We start from the raw sequence: 27030 nt of genomic DNA, 5'->3' as shown, positions 1-27030 counted from the left end.
CTAAATGCACATTTGTAAAAATAAACAAATAAATCACTACATATATTTACAATTTGTGAAATATTCAAAACAGGAGACCAAGCAACAACTCTTAGTTAGTGGCTATTTAACACAAGATCATTGCTATACATAAATATAGTATTTTTTTAAATCTTCAAAATTGTAATATTTTTTTAGCTGAAAACTAAATATGTCGTTCAAAGCAACAAAAGCTCTTGCCTCCGCTGAGGAGAAACCGCCTTGAGCAGCTGAACTGCTCTTTAGTTCAAAATCCAAACCAAAGACAAACAAACTTAGAACAGACCAGAATTAAAACACACACACACACAAATATATATATTTATAATGGACGAAGAGTAGGACTTCCAAAACAACCCAAAGAATAATCGAGTGACACTCCCATCTGCTACAATCAACCAGTTTAATGGATGAAAGGTGGTTAAATACACTGATGATTAAAAACCCGCCTAATACAGACACACACACTCCATCAGTGTGTGTATTCAACACTGCTGCCATGTATCTGTGTAAATTAACATGTCTGCAACAGGAACCTAGTGTAGACTTTAACAGAAGGCATGCCAAGGTAAATAATATCACCAGTCAAATGTAGAAAGAATATTGCAAAAATTCAGTATATACACAAACCCAGGCAGCTTGAAGAACCGGAAAACCTTTTCTTTTGTTGTGCCACATTGGTTTCATAACAACAAATCATTACAAAACCTCAGTGTACCTGTGCAGTGATGTATTAAGCTTTGATTTGATGTAATCAGCCACTTTGAGATGAGTTACCTCTGAAATCTTCTCCTGCAGCAGCTTTTCTCTTTTTGTTTGTTCAATCATTACGTTTTTCTTTTGTGGAAATTGGAAACTTCGAAATTCCTCGCCCTCGGTAAGCAATTTCTAGAAAATGTGTGTGTGCTCTTGCTTGTTGGGGGCTTTGATGGCAACAAGCCGTTTAAAAACTGGACATTTCATTTCCGGCTTTGAAGTAAAGGTAAGGTGAACCGATGCAATCACAAAAACTCGGACATTTCAAGAGTGCTATGACTTCTCTGCATTGTTTTCCACTGAATGTCAACATCACAGATAACGTGGATTTCATTGCCAGTGGAGTATTATGTTGTACATTCATGGCTCAGTATGGCGCCAGTTTTTAAGGTAATGTACACAAACATTTACAGCGTACATGGTTTGCTTAAGTCAGACAAACTTGAAGAATAACATTTAAAAATAAATCCTTGGTGAATGCACCACAGATAAGGTCACCTGCTGGCTGGAAACTGGAGCTACAGACATCTTCTTCATTGTTGTTCCTCATCAAAAGATCCACTGACCTCACACTAATTCACATTCAAACTAAAACACATCAAAGCGCAGCAAAGTAAAGACTAAGGTCAATTTTCATTCCTTTAAGTCAAGGAAAATGTTCATCCATTCAACAAAATGTCTTTTTGGCAAAGTTTCGTTCCACTTTTCCTCCCATTCATCCCCATTTCCCATGGTTCAGCCCTCAGGCCCCTTCGTACAAAGCGGTGAAGGGGGTCCATCATCGCTGGAGCAGCAGGACGGTGAATGGCAGCAGCAGCAGCGGGACGCCGATGCCAGGCGTGGCCGCCCCTCCGACCGGCTTGGTCTCCGGCGCGTAGGCATAAAGTCCCGGCCTGCTCCGAGCGCACTGACCGCTCAGACACATCCCGCTTCCTGAGCCGCTGATATCCTCACCTGCAGAGTTAATAAGAGAAATTTTAATAACTCGCATCCATTTCCACAATCCAGCCATGAAGGAGTCAATCTGACTCCCGGAGAGTTTTCAACCTCCAGTAACTATTTTAAATTGAACTTCCTGTGGCTCAGACTTCACGACGTTTCCTAAAATGACTCGCTTTAACAACTCTAAAGTATAGGATATGTGTCACACAAAATGTCCTGCTGGGGGAACTTATTTTTACACTTTATAAACTACGTCTGGAAATTGCTATGGCAACTGTAATTTAGTGCAAGCGAGTTACAGGAATCACGATTGACCGCATAAACAGAACAAATATTCGCTGTGCTTGTTTACAGGTGGAATGATAGAGAACTGGAAAAAATGGCTTTCCATTCTGGAGGAGTCCAAACAAGAGATAATAACACTTTAGCATTGTTTTGCATTTTAACATGAATCCCTAACTGTGGATTTCTTACCAGACATAATTTCTTCTATGAGCTCTGCAGATAATTATGCACTCACTACGTCTTCAACATGACATAATCTACACCGTAAAATGCAGTAAACAAATAAAGTAATCAGGCGTACACAGTAAATCAACCAGTAGGAGGAATGTGAAGTCAGCCACGGGGAGTTCAGGCTGTTTGAGACAGCGGGATTAAACTTTGTTATTTAAAAAACAAATGTTTTCTCAAGAAATTTTAAACTGTCTAGTCAGGTGCCATTTGTTTTTCAGTCTAAGTTGAATTATTTGAAACGTAGATAACTCAGGGGAAAGAAGACGTCTCGTTTTTCAATTCCTTTTTTCGTTCTCTCTTCCTTCCACATTTGCAAGATTTGTAAAAAACTAACAGATGTCTTTTTAGAGGAAATATATTTCCCACAAATACCAACTTTTGTTTTAGCTATTGCCTATTCTTGTGTTGCATTAACAGAAATGTAGAAAATGTTGAAAAGATTTTTGAAAGGGTCTTACTTGCATCCTGAAAGTCGACATCGTTGCCTTCCAGAGCATCTTTTAGTCTGTTGCTCATTATTTTCAGTTCCATGATCTGCTGCCGGATTTTCATGATGGGTTTTGTGATGTCGAGATCCACTTCTGGGTTGTTGATCTGATTTGCCAAACCGTCTCCCATCACCCCTGGAAGGTACCTGATAGGAGCAGAATGCAGCTAGTGAACCACTTTCACATCCCCAGTAAACCAAAGACAAACAACCGATTACAAAATGAGTAGAGATGGTAAAGGAGAGACACTTTACATGCAACATCCTGTTCTTTAGATTTGGGTTTTCATTACATTTTACTGCAAATCTGCCTAGTTTGCACAATACATCAGCTAATGAACACAAACATTCCTGCACTTCTGTGGTATCGAGGTGTAGATCTAATCATTTCTCATATAATTCTTAATTTCTTTTCTCCAGCTTGTTGTGAATGCAAAACAATCCTGCTAAACTCCAGTAACTGCAGGTCAGCGGAAAAAATATTTACAAGAGACATGGCTAGTTTAAAATAACTCTAAGAACAATCAGCAAACCCATACTTTTCATCAGTCGGCAGCAGATATGGTGGACTGCTGCTAGAGGGAGAGGAGGGTTTAAAAAGTAAGTAAAAGAAGCTATTTTAACATAATGCAACAAGAAATGATTCAGCAATTTGTATAAAAAAATTGTTAGAGTTCAAACTTGTAAACCACTTATAGGCTTTAACAATGTCACTTTATTAACTTAATTTTATCCCTGATTGGAAAAAACTGTTAAAGTTCTTATAAAATCCACCAGAGGGAGACGTAGAGCTTTAACCAACAGTTCACACACACAGAGAAAATGCCTTCATCCTTCAGCTGTCACACCCAGCCAGTGATTCATGTATTTTTCATGGTTCATCACATTATTCAGATAAGGAAGACACGTTTATATGAATGTGTTTTAGAGGATAAATCTGATAGCTTGGCTGCGATCCAAGCACTTCAAGCACAAGGAGATGCAGAGTGTGGGTGAATAATGCACATATAAGCGCAGCGTCACATCGCTCTGTAATCCATTTACCCGCCAACTGAGGGAGGTTTGCTTGTCTGTGTGGCTTTCAATGCTCCAGCTAAAGAAATCTGTGTGCAACAAACTGCTTTTAAAAACCATGGATGCAACTTTATCTCAGTATAATTTTAAACGTGGCAGAATTGAGATTTAATGTTCTTGTATTTAAGTGCAGCAAATTGTCTCCATCATAACAGCTTCAGTGTAATACGCATCGTCTCTTTCCTTCCTGGTTGGTTTTCTTCTTTTTTCTATTATGCGATTGAAATTATTTTTTTCACACATGCAGAAGGACTGCAGACTTTTTTTTTTCTGAAGAGAGTGCTGCCAACCCATTTAATCTTTTTTTAATCAGAAAATTAATGAATTTGTCTGAAACAAAATTAGCCTCTTTACATAAGAGACTCATCTGTAAATTTAGGGAACTAGTTTTATAAAATTAACTAAGGATGACCAGCTCCCATCTTTCTGATTCGCTCTCACCTGGCTTTGGTCATCCCGTTCCAGCAGTTGTCCTGACTGTTGCTTTCAGCCGCCAGTTTGCTGCACAGCGCAACCGGCAGCTGGACCCAGTACTGACGCATGTCCCTCAGTTTACTGGACAGATCTGACACCTGAGGACAGAACAAAAACAAACACAATCTGTTCAGTTCCACTAGTTTCTATCTCAGTTTAACTTGAAGATTAATTGAGAGTTTCTCTGCACTCTGACTCCGGTGCGTTCACACTGCAGCCTAAAGTGACCCAATTCCGATTTTTTTGACGTAATGCGACCTGTATCCGATCTTTTCATGGCAGTGTGAACAGCACAGGTCGGATTCTTTTTAGAATGTGATCCATATCCGATATGTATCCGATTCAAATGCGACCGTAACGTCCAGGCTGCATTCATCCGAACTGAACGTCACTGATTCTCAACAAATCTCACTATTCTGCAAGAGGGAAGAAAAACAACAACCATGACGGATTATATGAGGATTAAGTTGTTCATTTGCTGCTCCGGTTGGACAACAACTTCAAATATATAAGCTAAGCTCCACCGTTAGCCTCCATGTTTACTTCCGCAAACACTGAGCTCTTCTTCTTCTTTTTATGGCGGTTGGCAGAACACTGAGAACGCTGACGCTATGGCGCCCTCTAGCGCGCATGCGGGACACTTCAGGTCGTTTGCCCGTTCAGACTGCAGAACACATACAGGTCGCATTTACTGGCAGTGTGAACGGTCCCGGCAAAAAAAAATCGGAATTGGGTCACTTCATCCTGCAGTGTGGACGCATCCCCAGACATAAATTACATAGAAACACTGTTATTTGGCTAAATTCCAGATTAATTCCTTCAAAGCTGGTTGTAAAATATCAGCTGAGTGTTTGGCATCCCGTGGAAAAAAATTCACTCTAATGAAAAAGACGATCAGCTACTGAAGAAGATCAAATATAAAACAGTTTCTAATTTTTATTAAGTCTAATTAAGGTGTCTACAGCGGTAGTTTTACAGTAACAGAACCCAAATTATTACACACAAGTTCTAAGTATCACAAAAAGCAATGAGCTAAAATTACGCTACACAAACTAAATCAGGGATTTTTATTTTTTAAGTTATTCAGAAACGGCTCTTTATCGTTCATCCGATATCTGTTCATTTCTGTAAATGTAAAATGTGTTTCTGACTAAAAATGGTTCAAATTCTTAGTTTTGATGCATTTCACAACAAATATTTAGCAAATCAAGCAGAAATTGTAACCGATTTATCGGTGAACCTCTGATTAACACACAATTCTCTTTGGAAATGTTATATTTTCCATTTCAACTTGATTCATATGTGTAACATTAATGCAAATAAGTTACAAAAAAAAACCCACAGAGAAATAAGAAAGGATGGTATTTAAGTTAGCTTGGACCGAAGCAGCCACAAAAAGGTGATTGATAACTTTCAGCAGGATAATAATCCCAAAAAATTCCAGATAAAAACCAAAAATGGTTCATGAGACACAAAGTTCATCTTCTTCCATCAGTTTGGTAGAAAACTTGCAGCGGACACACACCTGTATTTCCAGTCTGAGTCCAGCCGTTGGGGACGGTTTGTATTCGAACGCAGTCAGCGAGCCGCTCTTCTTCTTCTGCTCGTGGGCGTTTGGACTTCCGGTTCCTGGTTCACCTGGGGAGCCGCATGTTTGGTGCACCTGCAGGGACAATCCCCAGGCTTTTACCACGTTTCTCAAAAACTGCACGTCCTCAATTCACGCGTTTTATCTGAATCGCATGTGGCCAAGCTGAAATATTTACCTGGTGTTTTGTTGCAGCACGCAACTAATTTTCATTATTTGAAACTGAACAAGACAAAGTTTCTTTAGTTCAATTCATACAGAATTCACTTTTCAACTGGATGCATTTATTTTTTACAGAGATGTTTTAAAAAAACGCTCATTTTCTTTTTAACTTTATTCTTCCTCATAGAAAGTTTCAAAAACTGAAATTATGAATATATGAAATATTTTGACGATATTAATTTCTTGCTCACAGGCAAATAGAGAAAGAGCATTTCCAGTTAGCTGTAAGAATGAAATAGTCCACTAGATGGCGCCACTGGCAAACGTTTCAAATAGCGCTGAATATAATATCTACTTGTGAAAACTTTATTTTGAAATTAAATTAACAAAATATTTTTATTTGGTACAAGAATAACCCCTGAGACGTCGCATCTCATTTCATTAAAAACATAAATAAGTATAAAATATTTATACACAGCATTTAAAGACAGAATAACTTGACGCCGTACGATAAAATCTCTTACCTTCGCTGTAAACGTGTTCATGTTTTCCTGCAGATAGTGCACAGCTTCGTAGATCCGTATGGGGATGGAGGACAGAACCACGTCCAGGCTGGGCTCTGTGCTGAAGCTGGACGCGACTTGGATCATCGTGTCTGAAAGCAGAAATAAACACAGAAATCAGAAACCACTGCTTTGCGTACGCGAGCTGTGGAAACGCTTTACGGTTAAACAGAAAGGGAGTCAAAAAAGTAACAATCTACCAAGAGCTTAAACCAGAAGTTTAAAATAAACAGACATCTTTTTTACTCACTGTCTGAAATCTGACAAAACTTTTCTTGTTTTAGGTCAATTAGAATAACTAATATTATTTCTATTTGCTAAATGCCACAGTAAAGAGAGAAATAAAACGTCAGATTATTTTTTTAATGTCTTCAAAGTCAGAAGTTTGCATACATTTCCTCAGTATTTTGGCAGCACTGCCTTTGAACTGTCTGATCAAACCTTTTGCTTCTCCTCAGACTCAGCTGGGTTTCTGACCCGTTCCTCCTGGACAGAACAGAACTGGTGGGACTGGCCGGTTCTGCAGGCCGCCTCACTCACACAACCTTTCAGATCGGCCCACAACGTCTTTACAGGATTGAGATCAGGGCTTTGTGGCGGCCATGTCAAAACATTGACTTTGTTGTCCTTAAGCCACTTTGTGACCTCTGGCCGTATGCTTAGGGTCATCTGAGCTTTAACTCTCTGACTGAAGTCTTGCTTCCATATTTCCACATGATGCCGTTTATTTCAGGAAGTGCACCAGTCACTCTTTCAGCAAAAATGCTGCCACCCTCCATTTATGATATACGAGTTTATAACCTTCCTACAACATTCTAACTTTTTCAGTCTAGTTGATTACGCCTCAAACAATAAGACGTGTTGAGGATTGGCTGGTGCTTCTTACCGATGAGCTCCTGCCACACCGGATCCAGGTCAGCCTGGTTGGCCAGGCAGCCCTTCATGACGTTTGAGCAGTAGTTGGAGCAGGGCTGGACCGAGGCCAGGCCGCGGCAGTGAGGGCAGTACACCAGCTTCATCAGGGCCTTGGTGCACTCCTCAGCGAGAGACACCTGGAATCAGACGCACCAGATTACAAGACGGAGGTTTATGGGGATGTTCAGGATGCTTTTGCTTCATTTTACTGCAAATGGTTTACTCTGCAGGCTGCACAGTGGCGCAGTTGGTAGAGCTGTTGCCTTGCAGCAAGAAGGTTCTGGGTTCGATTCCCGGCCCCAGTCTTTCTGCATGGAGTTTGCATGTTCTGCCTGTGCATGCGTGGGTTTTCTCCAGGTACTCCGGTTTCCTCCCACAGTCCAAAAACATGACTGTCAGGTTAATTAGCCTCTCCAAATTGCCCCTAGGTGTGTGTGTGTGCATGGTTGTGTTGCCCTGCGACAGACTGGCAATCTGTCCAGGTGACCCCGCCTCTCGCCTGGAACGTTAGCTGGAGAGGCACCAGCACCTCCTGACCCCACTGAGGGACAAGGGTGTAAGAAAATGGATGGATGGATGGTTTACTCTGCAGTACCAAAGCACGACAACAGAGGGCAGTATTTACACATCATTACACGAACAAAAAGGCACAACAATTAGAAATCTACTTTTAAACATCTTTATTCAAGGAAACTATTTAAACCCTGGCTTCCCATGAGATCCTGCTTTTTAGAGATCTTGCATAAAATATATCATGTAAAGAAAAACATGAGTTTAAATGTGCACTGGCCATTCATTAAAGTTTCTAACTTTAGTCTCGTGAACAGACTCCCTGGTGTTTAATTTGGTCAATGTTGCATTACAGAGTGAGGTCATGAGGTCTGAGTTATATTAAGAGTCTGCAGTCACAGAGACAGCCGAGCATGCAGGCTGGATGTGAACCGTGATGCGATGCAAAGCTTCAGCAGGTGGCAGAAATGTGTGCAGCTCCTCACAGGAAGGAGAAAGGAATAATTCAAATAATTTAACTCTTATGCAGGACTGTAATGCATGCATCTGCATCAAGTTCGTCAGGATTACAATCTTGATCTTTTTTAGAATAATCTAATAAAACTGCAACTCATTTTTAAAGAAAGTCATGAAAATCCTGTTCATAAAAAATGCTTTTTGATGAGAAACATAAAAGACGACACACACTGCACACATGTGGGCGTTTGTGGATGATCTCCACTGAGATCTAAAAAAACAAAAAAACTCCTCGCACCAATAATTTTACATCAATCTTGTCAACCGTCTAAGAGAGAGCTTTGTTCTGACGGCAGAGGCTGACAGTTCGTTTTCCATTATCTTTGTGTTTCCCATCTGCAGGGCGGAGGATTTTTCTCTCACAGTTTGGGTGTGACCACCACGCAGCCGCCACATCTGCTTTCCTGGGAATCGGCCCAGCAGACATTAGACACATTCCCAAACAAACAGCCACATTATCAATAGTTCAGATGGCATTTTGTTCTGGCACCGATACCAGAACTCAAACCGTAAACTGCTTCTTCAAGCCTGAGCTGATGTTTCCATGTTTGTCCCCAACAGCAAGGGGAGGCCTTAACCATGTGTGTGTGTGTGTGTGTGTGTGCAGGGGGAAACACGAATACACAAAACTCACCTGTGAGACCTTCTTGATCACCTCTGAGCTGACCAGCAGGCCCTGGACGAACGACCTGGCCGTGACGAAAGCCCGGATCACTTTCGTTTTCATGTCCCGAGGGATCTCTCCGAACGGCCGCAGCGTCTCCTGCTGCTTAGCAACACATTCCAGGTAATCCTCCGACAGGTTGACCTGTCCAACGGAGACGACAGCCGAAAGCACAGAGCAGAACAGATGGGCTTATTTTAACCAAACATTTACGCAGATTTAAAACCATGGACACAATCCCTGATCTGGATTTTTAGCTATTTTCCTGTGTTCAATTTCTACAGGAGAGGATGAGGGACACTGAAAAGAAAATCATAATTTTGACTTATTTCTCACACATTAATCTTCTGATTTCAAAAGACAAAATTCTGAGATTGAAGTCAGATTCTTTCACTCTTCTGTAAATTTCCTAATCACTCCATCCCTCATAAATTTTGCATTCAGCTCAGATCAATTTAATTCAGTATTCAGTAACTCAAAGCACAAGAGGGCCTGTTCCTTCACTCACCTCCGCGGGGACAGAGGCTTTAAACGTTCGCTCCAGCAGCTGGGACCAGAACTCGGACAGGTTCTCGTCCAGGTTGAGGGCGGAGCCCCGGTAGTACTGACGCAGGTCGCCGTAGAGCTCTGCAAACAGACGGGCGTTCTGGGAGTACAGGGGGCCCAGCGGAGACAGCACCTCCTGCAGCGAGCGCTCCGACTGGCCGTGCAGCTCCGTGAAATACGCTGCGGAAAGACGGCAGAGGAAAAAGTCAGGACACAACAAACTGACGCCAGACTTTGTCAGCACAGCAAAAAGCCCAGTGTTAATTTAACTCTGAAGAGTGTGGACTATAAAAACACTGAAAAAGTGTTAATATCAACTCTGTGGGAGTTAACATAGTGTTGATTTAACTCCCACAGAGTTGATATTAACACTTTTTCAGTGTTTATATAGTCCACACTCTTCAGAGTTAAATTAACACTGGGCTTTTTGGTGGACAGCACGACTAAACAATGTTAGAGTTAAACTGTGCAGATTTATCTCTGCCTCTTCATTTTCAGCTTTAGTATCTTTTTAGCAGAGCTGTGCACAACTGCTACGTCTACAAGGGAGTTTAAAAGTAACTGAATTATTTCCAGATGATAAAGTGACACCCAGCAGCTGGAAAGAACAATTATTCAATAGCAAATTAATTTCATCAATTCAATTTGATTTAAATCCAAAAATCCACAACAAATATTATCTCAATGCACTTGGCAAAACAAACTCAGGTGTAATTCCCAGGTGTTCGGCTGAATTCCCACAGATTCTGCTCTCTCCATCCTAAAACATCTGATCTGTCACTTCCACACGTGGTGCTGAACTGGATCCGTTTCCGATTGTTTTCAAAGCGTCTGCAGTCTGAACGATCCTGTGAAAGTAGCCTAATAGTGATTCTATATTCTTTAAGAATCTTTACTCAGGTGTACTCAGTGATGAAAAAGTCCAAGCGGTATGAATGCTGCTCTCTGCATCACCCGGTGTTGTTGTCCGTTTGGCACTTCCTGCCACCGCGTTGTCATAGCAACCACTCCCACTCCACCACTGCGTGCCCACTGACTTGGCAGATGTTTCAGGCTGGACGCTCTCCCCCTCCCCTCCCACCTTTACAGCCTTCAGTCGTCTAAATTAACTTCAGCTCCATTAAATTCAGTCCAGATCAGTTCAACAACTTCACATCTTTACAAATGTGTACTGGGTAACTTTTGTTGCTTGAGCTTCTATTCCTTGCCTAATTTAAAAAACAAAACCTTCCTGCGATGGTTCCTTTAAAATTTCCCGGTTGTGTTAGATGGATAGAAAGTGACAGTGAGAAAAAACAGAGGGGATTAGAGAATCAGAGCTGTGTCTGTACCATAATGGCTTCAAAGACGAGGGCCGCAGCCAGGCTGCTGTAACCACAACCAGATGGACGGACACGTTACTGCAAGGCCTTACGCTAATAATAATGTCTTGCTCTGACTTTGTCCTCCTGCTGCCCGGTCTCTGTCTTTATTTTTGACTCACTGTTTCCGCTCAGCGCCGATGATTTGTTCTCACTCGCTGTGCTTGTGTGTCTCCATGTTGGTATTGGAGGCACTTCTCAGTTTTCTTCTTCTCTACATCGCCCTCCGCCTCTGATATTCAGTGATCTGCAGCCTCGACTCCTCGGTGGGTCAACAGCTCATTAGCTGAACTAGCTGCTGCCTCCAGGGACAACCTTTTTTCTGGTGTGTGTGTGTGTGTGTGTGTGTGGGCGCGTGTGTGTGTGTGTATGTGTGTGTGTATGTGTGTGTGTGGGCGCATGTGTGTGTGTGTGTGTGTGTGTGTGTGTGTGTGTGTGTGTGTGTGTGTGTATGTGTGTGTGTGGGCGCATGTGTGTGTGTGTGTGTGTGTGTGTGTGTGTGTGTGTGTGTGCGTGTGTATCCCTAAAGATCAGTGGATCGGCTTATCGCATTTCATTGTGTCTGGCTGACTCCGGTCTCATTATAGCGCCCAGGCAGGGGTCTTCTTGTCACACAGGACACACAAACCTGCATTCACACACACACACACACACACACACGCACACGCACACACACACACACACACACACACACACACACACTGCTGTTATTGAAGCTGCAGTATTGACCGCCAAGCGCAACTCTGCAAACACACAACATACAAATGTCAGGCTCCTCTGGGTGCGCTTCTGAAGGTTTGTTATTGAGCTCTGGCAGTAATGAGTGTCTTGTATGCACTCACACACCAACACCCTACTTACTGTCAAAGCTCCTGTGGAGGTTGTTGAAAGTCGCCTGCAGGGACCGGCCGGCCTCTCTGATCAGTCCCTCCGTCTCCTGGGCGCTCAGACCGGCCAGGTTTCCCTCCATGGCGATGGTGCAGCAAGTCGGACCCTGAGGACACATCCTCAGATGTTCACCTTTAGAAAGAGGGAGAGACGCCGTCATGTAATTGGAATGCATAAATCTTTATGAACCAATAACTAAATGAGTCGGTTTTTCAGCATTTACAACCAAGTGACACCTGAAATTACAGCAAATTAGCAGCTGAAGCACCTCATCTTACACTGACACTCTCATCTTAAAACATCTTTACAACATGATAATCTCTCTTTGTTGTGATTATTTTCAGAGACACAATCTGTGACCTTCAGATGAGGCGGGATTAGGGTTAAATTAGGGATGCATCAATCCACGTTTTTCACTTCCAGTGCTAAAATCAGAGGTTTTCATCATCGGCCGGTACCGATCCAATACAGAAACACTGTGCGAATCTGACTTAAAGACATAAATGTACTGAATTACAGATCTATTTCATAACTCTACACCACTAAAGCACATCAAACATGTAAAAACAACTTTAATGAGTTCAGTCAGTAAAATTAGGAAAAGAACAGCCGAGGTAAAATAAATAAAAAACAAAATATTACTCATTTTAAATTAGTAAGAAGAAAACAATACTCACTAGTAAAACATTAACAAACACCTCTAACCATATCTAAAAAAATAAGTAACACTAAAGCACTTTCTATTATTTTCACTTTACTTTTTCACATTGATTGCAACAAACTTCAAACTACCAATCGACTCGGTTGAGTGAGAAGCCTGGAGCGTCTGACAGGGCACAGAGCAAAATGATGAATAATAAAGAAAAATCTCCAATATTCACTGTGAGAACAAAGCAACAAACTCCGGCTCTGTTTCAGCTCATCGTCGCTCTAAACGCCCAGGAGCCTCGTTAAGACGCTCCGAGAAAAGCTGGAAGCAACTCGGACGACATCAGGAAAATGTGCGTTTGTGATGTTATTGCTGGAAATTGTGATAACAATTAACCATCTTTTTTTTTTTTTTTCCAACAACTCTCGGTTAGATTTTGCATCTTATAAAGTAAAAATAAACATCAAGAATACATCCAGCTACATACAGCATTCTACCAAATATCGTGTCCAAATGCAGCGGTTCCCCACACTGCAGAGGGATTTTGTGAAGGTGATTATGTAAAAAGAAAAAAGCCAACCGTGTCTCAGTTAGCGAGCCAGGAGGATGAAACCTGCACACTTTGGTCGACAGGAAGGATGAACTATCTGGTTCGTTCACATTTAAGCTTCTTTAATCAGAATAACTAATATCCAAACTGGAATGTTTCAAATCATATAGTCAAGCATTAATATTCAAATTAAAAAAATAAACTAAATGTACTTTAAAATACTGCTAGTACATAGCACCACAATACATCAAAGGTCTGCTGTTGCCGTGGCAACGTCCCAGACCCCTCAGGTCCTCTGGTTCTGGTTCTGCTCTGCTTCCCCAGAACCAGAACCGAGCATGGAGAAGCAGCGTTCAGCTTCTATGCACCACAAATCTGGAGCGAATGTCCAGAAAACTGCAGAACAGCAGAAACGCTGAGCTCCTATAAACCCAGAGTAAGAACCCGGCTGTCCAGTGATGCTTTTTGAAACGTTTTAAGTGAAACGCTAAATAACATTCTGATGTGTAATGATGACAAAATGCAACGTTTCAACTGCTGACTTTGTGCTTTTATGAGGTGAAACACTTTGAACTGCCTTGTTGCTGAAATGAGATAAACAAATAAACTTGACTGATGCCGTATTCCTTCATTCATTTATTATTGTTATTAGTTTATAAAATGAAAACATTTCCTAGAATGCTACCTTTTAAAGATTCAGTGTTCATTGGTTCAGATCAGAAACTCAAATCCTTTTTCCTCCAGTGAGTAAGTTAATCTTCTCTCTCACCGTACGGGTCGTACATTTACAACCTCCGGGGGTTTTTTTTTGTGCGTTTTCTATCCATTTTCTGAAATGCAAATCTTTTTTTTTTGCACATAGAGACGTATTTGACTGGTCTTCCAGTAGCCTGCAGCCAGGCTGCAGCATTAGCCTCATGACAGACAGCAGTCCTGTGGATTCTCCTCCGTGTGCGTGTCTGTGAGCCTCCGTCTAAGAAGGTTAAGGGTGAGCAAGTTTCCCCTCAGCTGTGTGCTTCACTGCTCTCCGCCTTCTTAACAGCTCCAACGATGGTGGCTGCTCGCGTTAGCGTGTGTGTGTGTGTGGGTGTGTATTTGGGTTGCAGGGCAGGAATTTGTCCATCGCAGTAAGTGGAGCAGAAGAAAGACGCCTTGATCAGCAGCTCTCCGTGAATCCGTCACTTGGCGGTTTGTGTGCAGGATGTGATAACAGGGAGAGAAATCAACAGTGGCAGCTGGATTACAGGAAGCAGCACCTAATGTAGCACCTTGTTTCTACGCTCTCGTCTTTTTACTTTACAAAACCAGGCATTTTGCACTTTCTTTGTAGTTCTAGCCTTCATGCACAACTTAAAGGGATGTTATTGTGTAATTGTTTTTTTCTTCCTGCTTTATATCATGTTATAATGTTATTTCTTCACCAAAAACATACTTGGGTTTCTTCCAAGTGGGTCAGGAGAGTCAAACTCATTTTCATTTTGGGTCATTTCAAAAATATGAATGTTCTTAAAGGGCCAGTTATGCCAGAATCTATTTATAAACCCACTGAAAATAACAATAAATAGCTGTTTGTTTCAGCATTCAGTGAGTGTTTATTCTGTTAAAATAAAAAAATATTAAACATATTTTCACACTGATCAGTCCATCCAGGACTTTTTGCACACAAAATCACAGATTTCATGGTGCTAATTTAGAAATAATTGTGAGGAATTTGTGTGACAGTTGTGCTAATGGATAATGTTAAACATGACTTTTTTTTTTTTAAATCACAAACTACAACTTCACATCAAGTAAGGCTTGGGCAGCAGTCACTTAAACCCAATGTTTTTGGCCAATTTTGAGAAAAAATTACAGTAAAATCAGAAACAAATCTGTGTATCTGTGGATTTGGTGTGAATTTTCCAGATTTGTGAAAAACTGGAGGGACTATTTGATGTAATTTGGAGTCTGGAGGGCCACACAGAAAGCTCTTGCGGGCCAGATTTGGCCCCCGGGCCTTGAGTTTGACACATGTGGCCTAAATGGAACAAGCATTCGAGGCGAGGTTTCTCCTCTGAGCTGCAGTTCTCACATTTCTTCATTACAGAGAACCACCACCACTCAGTCCCTTCAGACTAGCCAGCAGCAATTAGCAAACACCTGGTGGAGCTGCATATCTGCTGAGCTCATTATACAATCGACTTCTCATTGCAACGCTGGTAAGAACGTTGCTAAAGGATTAATAGAGCAGCCATGTTGTGATGACTTCCTGAAGTTTCAGAAAGAGCAGGAGTTTTTAAAGAGACAGAGGCCCAATTTCAAGATGCTAAATTACTAAGTCAAATTTACTTTTAAGTCATATTTGATATTTGACAACTGAAGGTAACATAATTACTTGATTGTGCCTTAAAATGATCCTGGAAAACACATAGTACTGCCTCTTTTATTCCACAACCAAAATACACATCTAATAACTCATTATTATCAGTTCTAAGTGTCAAAAGCAACTCATTTAATCTACAAACAAATGCATCTGTCCTCTAATCTTAACACCAGAACTGCCAAAATTCTAGAAGACCATAAAATCAGACAGGAGGAAGTAATTTTGACACATAAGTTTCCAAAACAAAAACAGAAAACACCACCATTCATTAGTGCAACTTTTTCTCGCTTGTCAAAAACTCCCAAAAGCTTGGAAGTTTTAGGCTGGGAGAAAATAAATGCTTCTGCAAGACAAAAGTCTTCAAAACTTCAAAACTCAGTGGAGGAGGCTGTAAATAAATAGGCTGAGAAGCGGTGAGTGAAAAGTGAGAGGAGATGTGGGTCAGGTGTAATCAGCCTCAACAGGTGATTTGGTTGCACACACCGTGTTTGCCCTCAGGCTGCAGCATATATTTCGTTATGTCTGCATCTTGAGGGATGAACACACACAAGGTTGCACTACAGGAGACCCTCATTGGCATAACTCATAGCTGTCAGCCGCGGGGAGACGAGGAGTCAGAATGCTGCAATGGGAGGAGTTCTGTCCATCTGCAATGAAACAGCAGCTTCTTTAATCAACACTGAGTGGGATTATGCGTCCACACTGCAGCCTGAAGTGACTCAATTCCGATTTTTTTTGCCGGGGTCGTTCACACTGCCAATAAATGCGACCTGTATGCGTTATGCAGCGTGAACGGGCAAACGACCTGAAGTGTCCCGCATGCGCAGTAGAGGGCGCCATAGCGTCAGCGTTCTCAGTGTTCTGCCTACCGCCATAAAAAGAAGAAGAAGAGCTCAGTGTTTGCGGAAGTAAACATGGAGGCTAACGGTGGAGCTTAGCTTATATATTTAAAGTTGTTGTCCAACCGGAGCAGCATATTAACAACTTAATCCTCATATAGTCCGTCATAGTTGTTGTTTTTCTTCCCACTTGCGTGTATCAGGAGCAGAATAGTGAGATTTGTTGAGAATCAGTGACGTTCAGTTCGGATGAATGCGACCTGGACGTTATGGTCGCATTGAATCGGATACGTATCTGATATGGGTCACATTCTGAAAAGAATCCGACCTGTGCTGTTCACACTGCCATGAAAAGATCGGATACAGGTCGCATTACGTCAAAAAAATCGGAATTGGGTCACTTCAGGCTGCAGTGTGAACGCAGCCTGACGCTGCAGGCAGCAGCTCATGCTCAGATGCCCCTGGTTAATAAGGACTATTCTCAGTTTAACCAGATATGATCTGAGTCAGAAGAAGGGGTGGAAATTTCTCCACATTGAGATGAATCACCATGAAGAGACGGATGATTCTGCATTGACAAAAACAAACCAACAGTTTGCTGCCAACAAATAATTTAATTACACACTTGTTAATTGTAATAAAGTAGCTGAATCAGAAGACGATCCAGAATCCATTAATCAGTCGCCATTCTGTCTCGTCTGCTTTATACGTTTACTTTAAAAGCCATAAATTAGCACAGCACTGTATTATGTACAGTTGAAAAATAAAATCTACAGTCTGTGTAACATAAATCAAAATTATCCAACACAAATACAGTTTAAAACGACACTAAAACAAATATTTCCATAAGGATTAACAGAAGTATTTCTATTAACTCAGTGCCAGAATGAGAAAATTACGGTCTTGTAGAAATATAGGTACTTAAAAGCCAAAAGTATTTGAATTGCATTTTAAGCTATATGACATGTTTACAGGTTTTGGATATATCATAATAACTTGCTGGATTTGCCTTGTTCACACACACTTTTTAGCTTTGTCCACACATTTTCTTCAAATCAGGGCTTTGTAATGGCCACTAAACATTCATTAGTTCCTGGTGGAACTACAAGTTGTGCAGTTCTACCAAGTGTTTGCCACAAAGCTAAATTTAAACTAATTTAGTTTTATTCTGTGACCCAACCATGTAGCATTAGAGCTACTTGAGGAAAAGCTTTAATTTCCAGGCATTATTACAAAAAAGCTTTTTTTTCTCATTTATTTTACTGATTCTAATAAAACACTTTTTTTTAAAAAAACACATGTGCAACAAAGTGCTTAACAGATACAATCAAAGAGCATTTAAAACATAAAAAACAATAAGAAAACAGCCTTAAAATAGCAATATGAAGCAAAAGTCTCAGGGTGTGTGAAAAGTCAAGTAATAAAAAAGCAATGAGAGATTGATCCATATGAGTTATTTCATTTTTTAAGAATATTAAATCCCAATAATTAGTGATTTTCTTTCTGTAAGATGCTCAAAAATAACTATCTTCCTTATAAAGCTGCCATTCAGCAAATAGAAATAATTGTAGTAACACTAATTGACTAGAAAAAGCTCATTTTTGTGTAGTGGAAAAACGTTAATCCCCGTTTACACAGCATGTAAATGTGGCTACATTTGAAATAATTTGCTTAAAGGTATTATTTCTCATACTAATTTAAAACGAGGATCATATTCGATGTAAGCAGCACCAACAGGAGCCACACAGTCAGATATCTGTAAAGCACAGCGTGCTGTCAAGGCCAAACTCAATAAAACTGATTAGTCTGCTCATTGCTGCAGGCACATGTTTTATTCACTTCATGAATTAGGATTGGGTAAATATGTTAGTATTGATTACGAGCAAAGTTCTGATGTTAAATTTATGAGGATAAACATCTTTAACGCACCACCATCTTTGGCTTCCACACAGATTCCCACAAAAACCCGAATCCATTCAGATCCAAACATGTTCCTCGTTTTGCCTGCAGATGTTGAGCAGCCAAGCACGTTGGCCGCACAGCGAAACGTCAGGACAGACAGTAGCATTTAGCATTTCGTTTCCCTTTTCCCACTCGAAGAATCTGGCTCAGACTTCCTTCTTGGCATCACGCTCTTCTGCTTCATCAGCCTTTGTTTCCTCACATTCCTGGTGGCAGATCCTACATACCTGAGCTCGTCTTGACAAGTGAGCCGTCCCCACCGAATGTGCTGAACAGACAAACAGCCAAACCTGCACCAGTCTGCATTCTGACGCTTAAAAAAATATCCCAATATTCAGCAAAAAATAAAACTTTATCAAGGCCAAGGAAGGTGAGGTGGCAGGTATATAAATTTACAAACATCTGCAAACTAAAACAAATTCAGCTCTTGGAAAAAAATAAAATAAAATCAGATTTTATTTTATCTGAAATAACAGATGCAGAAGCTTGCAGGACGCAACACCAAACATGTTTAAAAATCCTTAATGCATGTCTGATCAGGTTTCAGAGGTGAACAGTTCTTCAGATTTTAATAAATAATTGATTAATTTTATTCCATCATACATAAAAAATGAATATAGGTTTGTTTTCTGTCAATAGTTATGAGTAAAACATATTTATGAGTTAAGAAAACATGTTTGCTTCCCAAGCTGTGATTTTTTTAAATGTGCCAACAAGACTGAGATTTGCAGAGAAATGTTAATGTTGCTTTAAGAGCACATTTCACACTGCAGCCTGAAGTGACCCAATTCCGATTTTTTTTGGCTATTCCTATTGTTTTGCCGGGGTCGTTCACACTGTCAGTAAATGCGACCTGTATGCAGTGGTGGGAAGTAACGAAGTACAAGTACTTTGTTACTGTACTTAAGTACAATTTTCGTGTATCTGTACTTTACTTAAGTAGATTTAATAATGGATACTTTCTACTTTTACTCCACTACATTTTACAGTAAGTATCTGTACTTTCTACTTCACTACATTTTTACAAAACTGTCGCGTTACTCGTTACATCCAAGTCGCTCGCATTGCACTTTTTTCCGTTAAAATGTGAAGTTCAGGGTCTTAAGGTGGCGCCGTAAAATCCAAGCAATAACGTGACTTAGTGTCTGTTTTCACCCATCGCCTCCACCTTTACTCGCACGGAGCTCCAAGACATGCGCAGTGGTTTCCTCTGAGCTGGAGGCGATATCTGTCTAATCGTCAGTAATATAATAGCGCTGCATAAATTGATATGGCGACATGTAAAATCAGCAGCGCTTCGCTTTCACAGACGGTGGGGACTTCGTCCAACTTTTAGCATCACTTGGAAGGAAAGCTTAAAGAAAGGTAAGCTCCGTGGACGTGATGCTAGCAAAGCTAGCTGTACAGAGACACATGTTGCATCTGCGATGAAAAACAGTCACTGGTGCTGAATTATTGTGTGGTGGTGTTGACTGAGGTGACGCAAATATGGGACAACGCTGTGACCAAAGTCTGCATTGATATGACATTCAGGAACGATCCGATTCTTCTGGACGGATCTTTACTGATTAAATTCATTTCAGCTCTAAGTATTTAATATATAGTTTTCTTTTTTATGGGAATGTGGATCTTTCAGATCAATTTGAGAAGCAATTTTGATGGGTAAAAGTACATTTTTTTGTGTCACGTAGGGTGCTGGTCTTGGGTAGGTGGTCTTGACTACAACACTGCTACTGGCTCCTTGGTTGCCTGTCCTCCCCCACCTACCTTCTTTCCACCCCCTTTCTGTTGGATTTCTTTCAAAATAAAAGCCACTAGTGGCAAAAAAAGTGACGTTCATGTTATGTTAGGACAGGAGACGATGTTTCCATCCCTGAAATTATGATGCATAGAATCACATATCTAAGTCTAAACTATGTTAGATAGTAAACACAATAAAAACATGCTTTATCTGTGGCATCGATCATTAAAATGGCACATTTCTAATGTATTAAAATTAAATACGATCGGTTCACTTAATGATATTAGCGATTAGGTTCAGCAAATACTTTTACTTTTAATACTTAAGTATTGTTAAAAGCCAGTACTTTTTTACTTTTACTTAAGTACAAATGTTAATGTGGTAGTTTTACTTTTACTTGAGTACATTTTTGTCTGTGTATTTGTTCTTTTACTTAAGTAAATTTTTTGAGTACTTTCTCCACCACTGCCTGTATGTGTTCTCCAGTCTGAACGGGCAAACGACCTGAAGTGTCCCGCATGCGCGCTAGAGGGCGCCATAGCGTCAGCGTTCTCAGTGTTCTGCCAACCGCCATAAAAAGAAGAAGAAGAGCTCAGTGTTTGCGGAAGTAAACATGGAGGCTAACGGTGGAGCTTAGCTTACATATTTGAAGTTGTTGTCCAACCGGAGCAACATATTAACAACTTAATCCTCATATAATCCGTCATGGTTGTTGTTTTTCTTCCCACTTGCGCGTATCAGGAGCAGAATAGTGAGATTTGTTGAGAATCAGTGACGTTCAGTTTGGATGAATGAGACCTGGACGTTATGGTCGCATTTGAATCGGATACGTATCGGATATGGGTCACATTCTGAAAAGAATCCGACTTGTGCTGTTCAGACTGTCAGGAAAAATCGGATACAGGTCGCATTACGTCAAAAAAAATCGGAATTGGGTCACTTCAGGCTGCAGTGTGAACGCAGCCTCTGTCACCGTCTCTTTTTTATGAGGTCTGGTAATGGCTTCTTCTCAGGTTGTTGCCACAACAAAATGCTCAAGACCATCATTTGTTACCATGCCAACCTCCACTGCAACATTTGCAAAATAAAATAAATAAGAGAAGAAAATTCCTTAAAACTAAAACTGGGCAATACGAGAAAAAAATCCTGTCACAATATATATATATATATTATTCTGAGGGACAGATTAGATAGAGAATCTGTACAAAATGAACACCTACAAATGTAAATGTTTGACCAAGACTCTTATCAAAAGAGCGAAATATGGGCAACATCCTGGAAGAAAGTATAAACGTTTCACTTTATGAAATTAACGCCTGAACACCAAGAGCCAAACAGAAACAATTAGGCTGTTTGTTTCTGGCTGTGGAGGCGCTGAGCTGATCAGAACTGGCTGCAACAGAGTTGCTTTCGCTCGGTGCCGACTTGTTGCACCACGTTCAGCCGAATGAAAGCTGAATTAATTTGATTGTGCAAAAACATCCCGACCCCAGCTGATTTCTCAGGCTAATTCAGGTCAGACTCTGACAGCGATAAGTTGATGTTACTAGGATGTTATGTAACAGTAGTTATGAATAATGCAGAAGCACAGAGTTATGTGACCAAATCAAAGAAAAACAAGCTTTTATTCTTGTACCATCAAAGTGTTTACGACATTTTTTTCATATATAATTTTTGTTTTGTCAGATTCTTATTACGTCTTTCAGTTTAACTTGTTCAAATCTTTACATGACAAACTAAAGAATAAAAATATTAACTTAAAAACAAACCTTGCTCATAAATAAAAATATGTTCTCAGCCGTTAGAATAACATACATTGTATTTTTACTGTTTAAAACAGCAGAATTTTCATATTTCAGGAATGAAAATTCAGGAATATGTGTTTATTTTTCCTAATTTGTTAGTGATTTCCAGACTTTGCTACCTCTAAAACCACAAATTAATCTGTTTTTAGGAAATTAAGAAATATTATTTTATTACGACACATTAAAGAGAAAGGTAAAATAAAGTTTAGATAGAAATATGCTGATTTCCCTGACATTTTACTGGCACCAATTAACCCAACAATCATCTTTTTAGACATTCAAACTCCACTCTGAAGCAAATCGAGTTGTATTTTTGTCCAATCTAAAAAAAATTATTTATTTCCTCTTAATTAACCATATTACATTTTAATATCTGTGGTTTTATGATTTGTAATTATCAGTGTGCTGCTGCTGCTGCTGCTCTTTGAGTGTCCACTTTCAAATTTCTAAGTCAAAAATGCTAAAAATGTCAACTCAAATTATGCTGTTTTTGTTTCAAAACAGTGAAATCCTGTTTACATGCACGCTGTTAATAATGAGGACTTTTCTCTCTTAAACAAAAGAATAATGCTTCCTCTGATCTTCACATTAATAATTCATGACTGAAAATGCAATCATTCAACACATAACAGCAAATCAGAGTTTTTCTCTCTCAAATATTAGAGTTGGAAAGACCTGGTATTTATTTTTCACATCATCTGTTGCACTGTAAAACACCTGAAGGTGATTTAACTTGAAAATAAAACTCCACCTGCTGCCTTAAAAATGCAATTTAAGTCAACAAGAAAATTGTTTTGGTTGTAACTTAGAAATTAAAGTTTATGAAGTTGATTTAACAACATTGTTTTTTGAGTTCATTAATCTTGATTTGTGAGTCTTAATTCAATGCTGCAATTTAAACCAAATAATAATTTCACAGCATGTAACAAAAATCACACACAGGTCTCTCTATTATTTTCACTTACTTTATAATAATTTAAATTCTTGTTTCAAATTGCATGAACAAAATTTCTGTTCTGATAATGAATTTTATTAAACATCACAATGAATTCATTTAGTGTGAACAGGACATTAAAATGAACATTTTCCTTAATAAAACACAAGAGTCAGATCAAGTGCACAGAAACGTGCCGCTAAGCATTCTGGGAAATAGTTCCCACTCCCGTCTTTTTCTTCTTTCAGTTTTTTAAGTGCTAACCTAAAAACTCCAGTTTATTCAACATTTAGGCTCAAATTGTAAATCTCGCTAAATGTATTTGACTTAAAAATTAGAAGCTAGTAGACACAACTAAATGCGGCTCACATGTTTTACAGTGAAGCATATTATGTGTCTGATAAGACACATATGATTACATTGTGTAAAACTGTAAACAATGGCGCCTTTGACAGCGAGATTAACGATAGTTACTCCCAACAGGAAGCACCGTCCTCACTGCATGGGAGTTTAAAGCAACAGATCATACAAACATGCTGAACTCCTTTTCTATGTGGCCTTCAGGGTTGGATCAGGTTTGAATTGTCCTCTTTTGATTGTGTTTTATTGTCTTTTATCCATGTTGTTCAACTTTAACTCTCTCCTAGGTTTTCACTTGTAGCATAAACAAAATCAGTTCTCTTTACCTGCGAAAAAATAAATGAAAAAATGAAAAAATGCTTCCAAGATCCAGAACTGTTGAGGCATTCAGGAGGTTTAATGAGACGTGAAGATTTAATTACACCCTCAGCTGCAGCAGGAGAGCTTCATCGCCGTCTCACCTGCCCTCTGCTGCAGACTAATCCCTCACAGAGCGAACGCCGAGTCAGCACAGCCAAATGACAAGGTTCCACGTGTATTACTGTATTTCAGCTGATTCCACCTCAGAGAAACGCAAACATCAAGAGCTCCAATCTGCTAACATCACTATTATCCACTCTGTTCAGATCAGGGGTGTTCAAAGTGAGGCTCAGGGGCCTTTTGCAGCCCCTGGACTGATTGTGTGTGGCCCAAGACTTCAGCTAAAGAAAGATAGAAATGTCTGGTGTACGGGTATTTAAAATAGATGGATGCTTTTTATCTTTAATTAGGATAAAAACAAGCAAAATCTTCTTGCAATAGAAAAGTTTGGCTGCAACACAAAATAATCATCTTTTTTTTCTCTTGAACAACCGGTGACTTTCTCTAAACCAAACTTTACCGAATCTACTTTTTATTAATTTAATAAATTTGGACAAAATACAGCAAGCGTGTTTTTTTACCTAGAAAATTAGCTAAATTATTTTCAATAAGGCAAATCTCCAGAACCCGTTTTAAGTTTTGGATGTAGAATAATTTACACATCCTTTTCCAGCAACAAATTTGACTTGTTTAAGTATTGCGTGTTTAGTTTATTGTTGAGTGAGTAAGAAACATTTTTTTTCGCCCTCAAGTCCTTTTGACTCGATCGTTTTGGCTCATTGAGTCGTTGTGCAAACAAAATGTAAGATTTATTTCAAGAGATAATCAGAACATCCACAGGTACTCCCAGTTCATCAAATTAATCAGGAAGTGAAATGTTACTCAGATGTATAATTTTGGAGTTTTTAATCAACTATGCTGCTTCATAAAACAAACCAGTCCAGATTAAGACATAAATCAAATCTTTTGTGATGCAGAAAGATGCACATCAAGGTTATTTCCTTGTTGAAGCAAATGAATCGCAGCTTTCTAACTAAAAACAAACAGTTTTTATAGACATTTCTTCAGAAACATGAAGCAGCTTATCAGGTTTATGATGTTATTGTTAAAGTATAAACTCATGTGTCAAAACTTGAAACACATAAATTTAATTAACTGAAGCAGGTCCTGCTGTTTGCTCAAACGCCATTAATCTGGATTACTGTTGTCACTGAATCTATTTCATATAAATTTAAGGACAACAGATGGTATCGTAAGCAACACACTGGGACAAACTAAAGTCAACTGAAGCATTTTCACCAGTTTTTCCTCCTCTTTCCTTCTTGCCCTACTTTCATCCATCCTGCCCTCGTTTAACTCGTCTCCTTAAATCTGTCCAACTTCTTCCACTCCTCTTTTTCATTTTAATGTTACGACCTCATTCCTTTCACTGCGTCTGTGACAAACTTTCATCCCCCGCTGGGATGAAAGTTTGTCACAGGAAGCAACTTTGCACCGCGTTACTACGGAAACCGCCTCCCTAACTGTTGCCAAAGTGACCTCCAATCTCTCAACACGCGCACACAAACAGTGCAGTTCACGCAAACCGAAGCAAAACCAAACGCCGCCGTTACAAATAAAATGCAAAACCTGCTAAAACGGTCTTTATCTTAACACGCTCCCTGATCCCGCCCTTGCCCTGCCATCACACACCACATCAAAGCGGCTCACCGCCGAGCAGTAAAAGTGGTTTGAATTTATTCCCTTCAGTCAGACGTTTATTCGCTGCTTCCCTTTCCTAATGAGCGTCTTACAATAACCCTGTCACTTACTGCAGCAAATTACTGCTGCCTAAATGAGAGTCTGATGGAATGTGTGTGTGTGTGTGTGTGTGTGTGCGTGTGTGTGTGTGTGTGTGTGTGTGTGTGTGTGTGTGTGTGTGTGTGTGTGTGTGTGTGTGTGTGTGTGTGAGTGTTTCCATCTCACACTCTCTTCATCATTTAAGACCACCTGTATGTGATTTAATGTCCCACATGGACTTCCTCCCAAAGTACACTTCTACCATTTTACTGTGCAGTGAAAAGCAAAGGAGCGCAGAAGACGAGGGGAGATAAGAGAGCAGAGAGGAGGAGGAAAAAGACGGAGGGATGAGAGGGCGATAAAACATAGAAATCGACAAAGAAGGAGGAGTGAAGCATTAATGGACACAGAGGCAGGAGGAATTAAAAAAGCAGACGTTACCCTGTAAATATCTATCTGTTCAACTTTATTGTTTAATTGTATAAATTTACACTTGATCTAAAAAGCTTCGTAGCGGTTTATGATCATTTCTCCCAGCTCAAAGCTTCAGTCAACATAAAATCCAATGAGGTTACCCGTCTTGTTGCTTAGATCTGCAATTTTCAAAATGCAGGAAAAACCTGGAAACAGGATTTAGAACAGAAACCAATTCAAAGGTTGTTATCATTATTATTAGTAAACTGCACATGAAACCCCAGCTCAACTAGACCATCACTGAATCAATCATAGGCACTAAATTTACAGCAGCTTAAAATAATTAGAAATCCAAAGTATTTCAGGTATTTCACTTTAAAATAAGTGGCAACAAAAGGGAAGTTGGGGAAATGTAGCAAAAAAAGAAGACAACGGGCAGACACCGGGAAAAAACGTGACTAAGAATATCTGACCAAACCATTCATTAACCGTGTGTGTGTGTGTGTGTGTGTGTGTGTGTGTGCGTGTGCGTGTGTGTGTGTGTGTGTGTGTGTGTGTGTGTGTGTGCGTGTGCGTGTGTGTGTGTTCACATGGCACCAACTCCTCCATATAATACTGTAATTCTATGTTATTTCTGGGAGCACCTCAAAGCTCTTGCACTAATGACCACTTTTACTCAGACTCACTCGGTGTGCAGAAAGGCTCCACATGTGCCAGCTGGTGCGCGCCATGCCATCAGGATCGGCCTCTGAGTGTGCACATTTGTGCAAGCATGTGAATAATCGTGGGGCAGCCAAAGGTCACACGAGCCGACTCTGACTCACTTTTGTACACATGCCTTTAAATCTAGACTGATTTTTCTCTCCCCCATGACAAATCAATACGAGGGTTGAAAGTGTGGAGGGATTATCAGCCACTCTGCTGCACATCGCCTTCAGAAAACAGGTACATTATTCTAACTGCTTGAACTACTTACAATTATCCAAACAAAATGATTTACAACTCGCAGTCAGTGCAGATCAACGCTCTACAGTGTAGATGTCAGAGATGTTGCTTCCAGCAGAGCATGTCTGATCCTCGCTCTACATCCGGTTCAATCTGCTGCATTTTTCATTTCTAATGCAGGTACGTCTTCATTTCCTCGCCAGGTGTGACCGAAATAGGAAGAAATTATTCTCTTTACTCTGTCCTTTCCTCTGCAGCACATAAATTATTTTTTTCTTTTTTTTTTAATGAAAATTGACATTTTAAGAAAACCTTATTCCAGAGCCCTTGCTCACCATGTTAGCCGTATT

General features: G+C 40.0%; 1 protein-coding gene across 1 annotated transcript in view; it reads right to left on the bottom strand.

Moving 5' to 3' along the window:
- Positions 1-402: 402 nt before the first annotated feature.
- LOC103463225 (glypican-1-like) overlaps positions 403-27030 on the bottom strand; it is a 43915-nt gene continuing 17287 nt past the window's right edge. Inside the window, exons 2-10 of the mRNA XM_081606048.1 lie at positions 11954-12112; positions 9694-9911; positions 9156-9329; positions 7467-7632; positions 6542-6672; positions 5793-5930; positions 4235-4365; positions 2691-2866; positions 403-1728 (exon numbers count right to left, since the gene is read on the bottom strand). Of these exons, the coding sequence (XP_081462174.1) occupies positions 1553-1728; positions 2691-2866; positions 4235-4365; positions 5793-5930; positions 6542-6672; positions 7467-7632; positions 9156-9329; positions 9694-9911; positions 11954-12112 (1469 nt within the window). The 3' untranslated portion in view covers positions 403-1552. The remainder of the gene's footprint in view (positions 1729-2690; positions 2867-4234; positions 4366-5792; positions 5931-6541; positions 6673-7466; positions 7633-9155; positions 9330-9693; positions 9912-11953; positions 12113-27030) is intronic.

This window comes from Poecilia reticulata, chromosome 4 (genome assembly GCF_904066995.2).
Source record: "Poecilia reticulata chromosome 4, P_reticulata-male-v2, whole genome shotgun sequence".
NCBI classification, from domain to species: Eukaryota; Metazoa; Chordata; class Actinopteri; order Cyprinodontiformes; family Poeciliidae; genus Poecilia; species Poecilia reticulata.
This window is presented reverse-complemented; position numbering and strand designations above follow the sequence as displayed.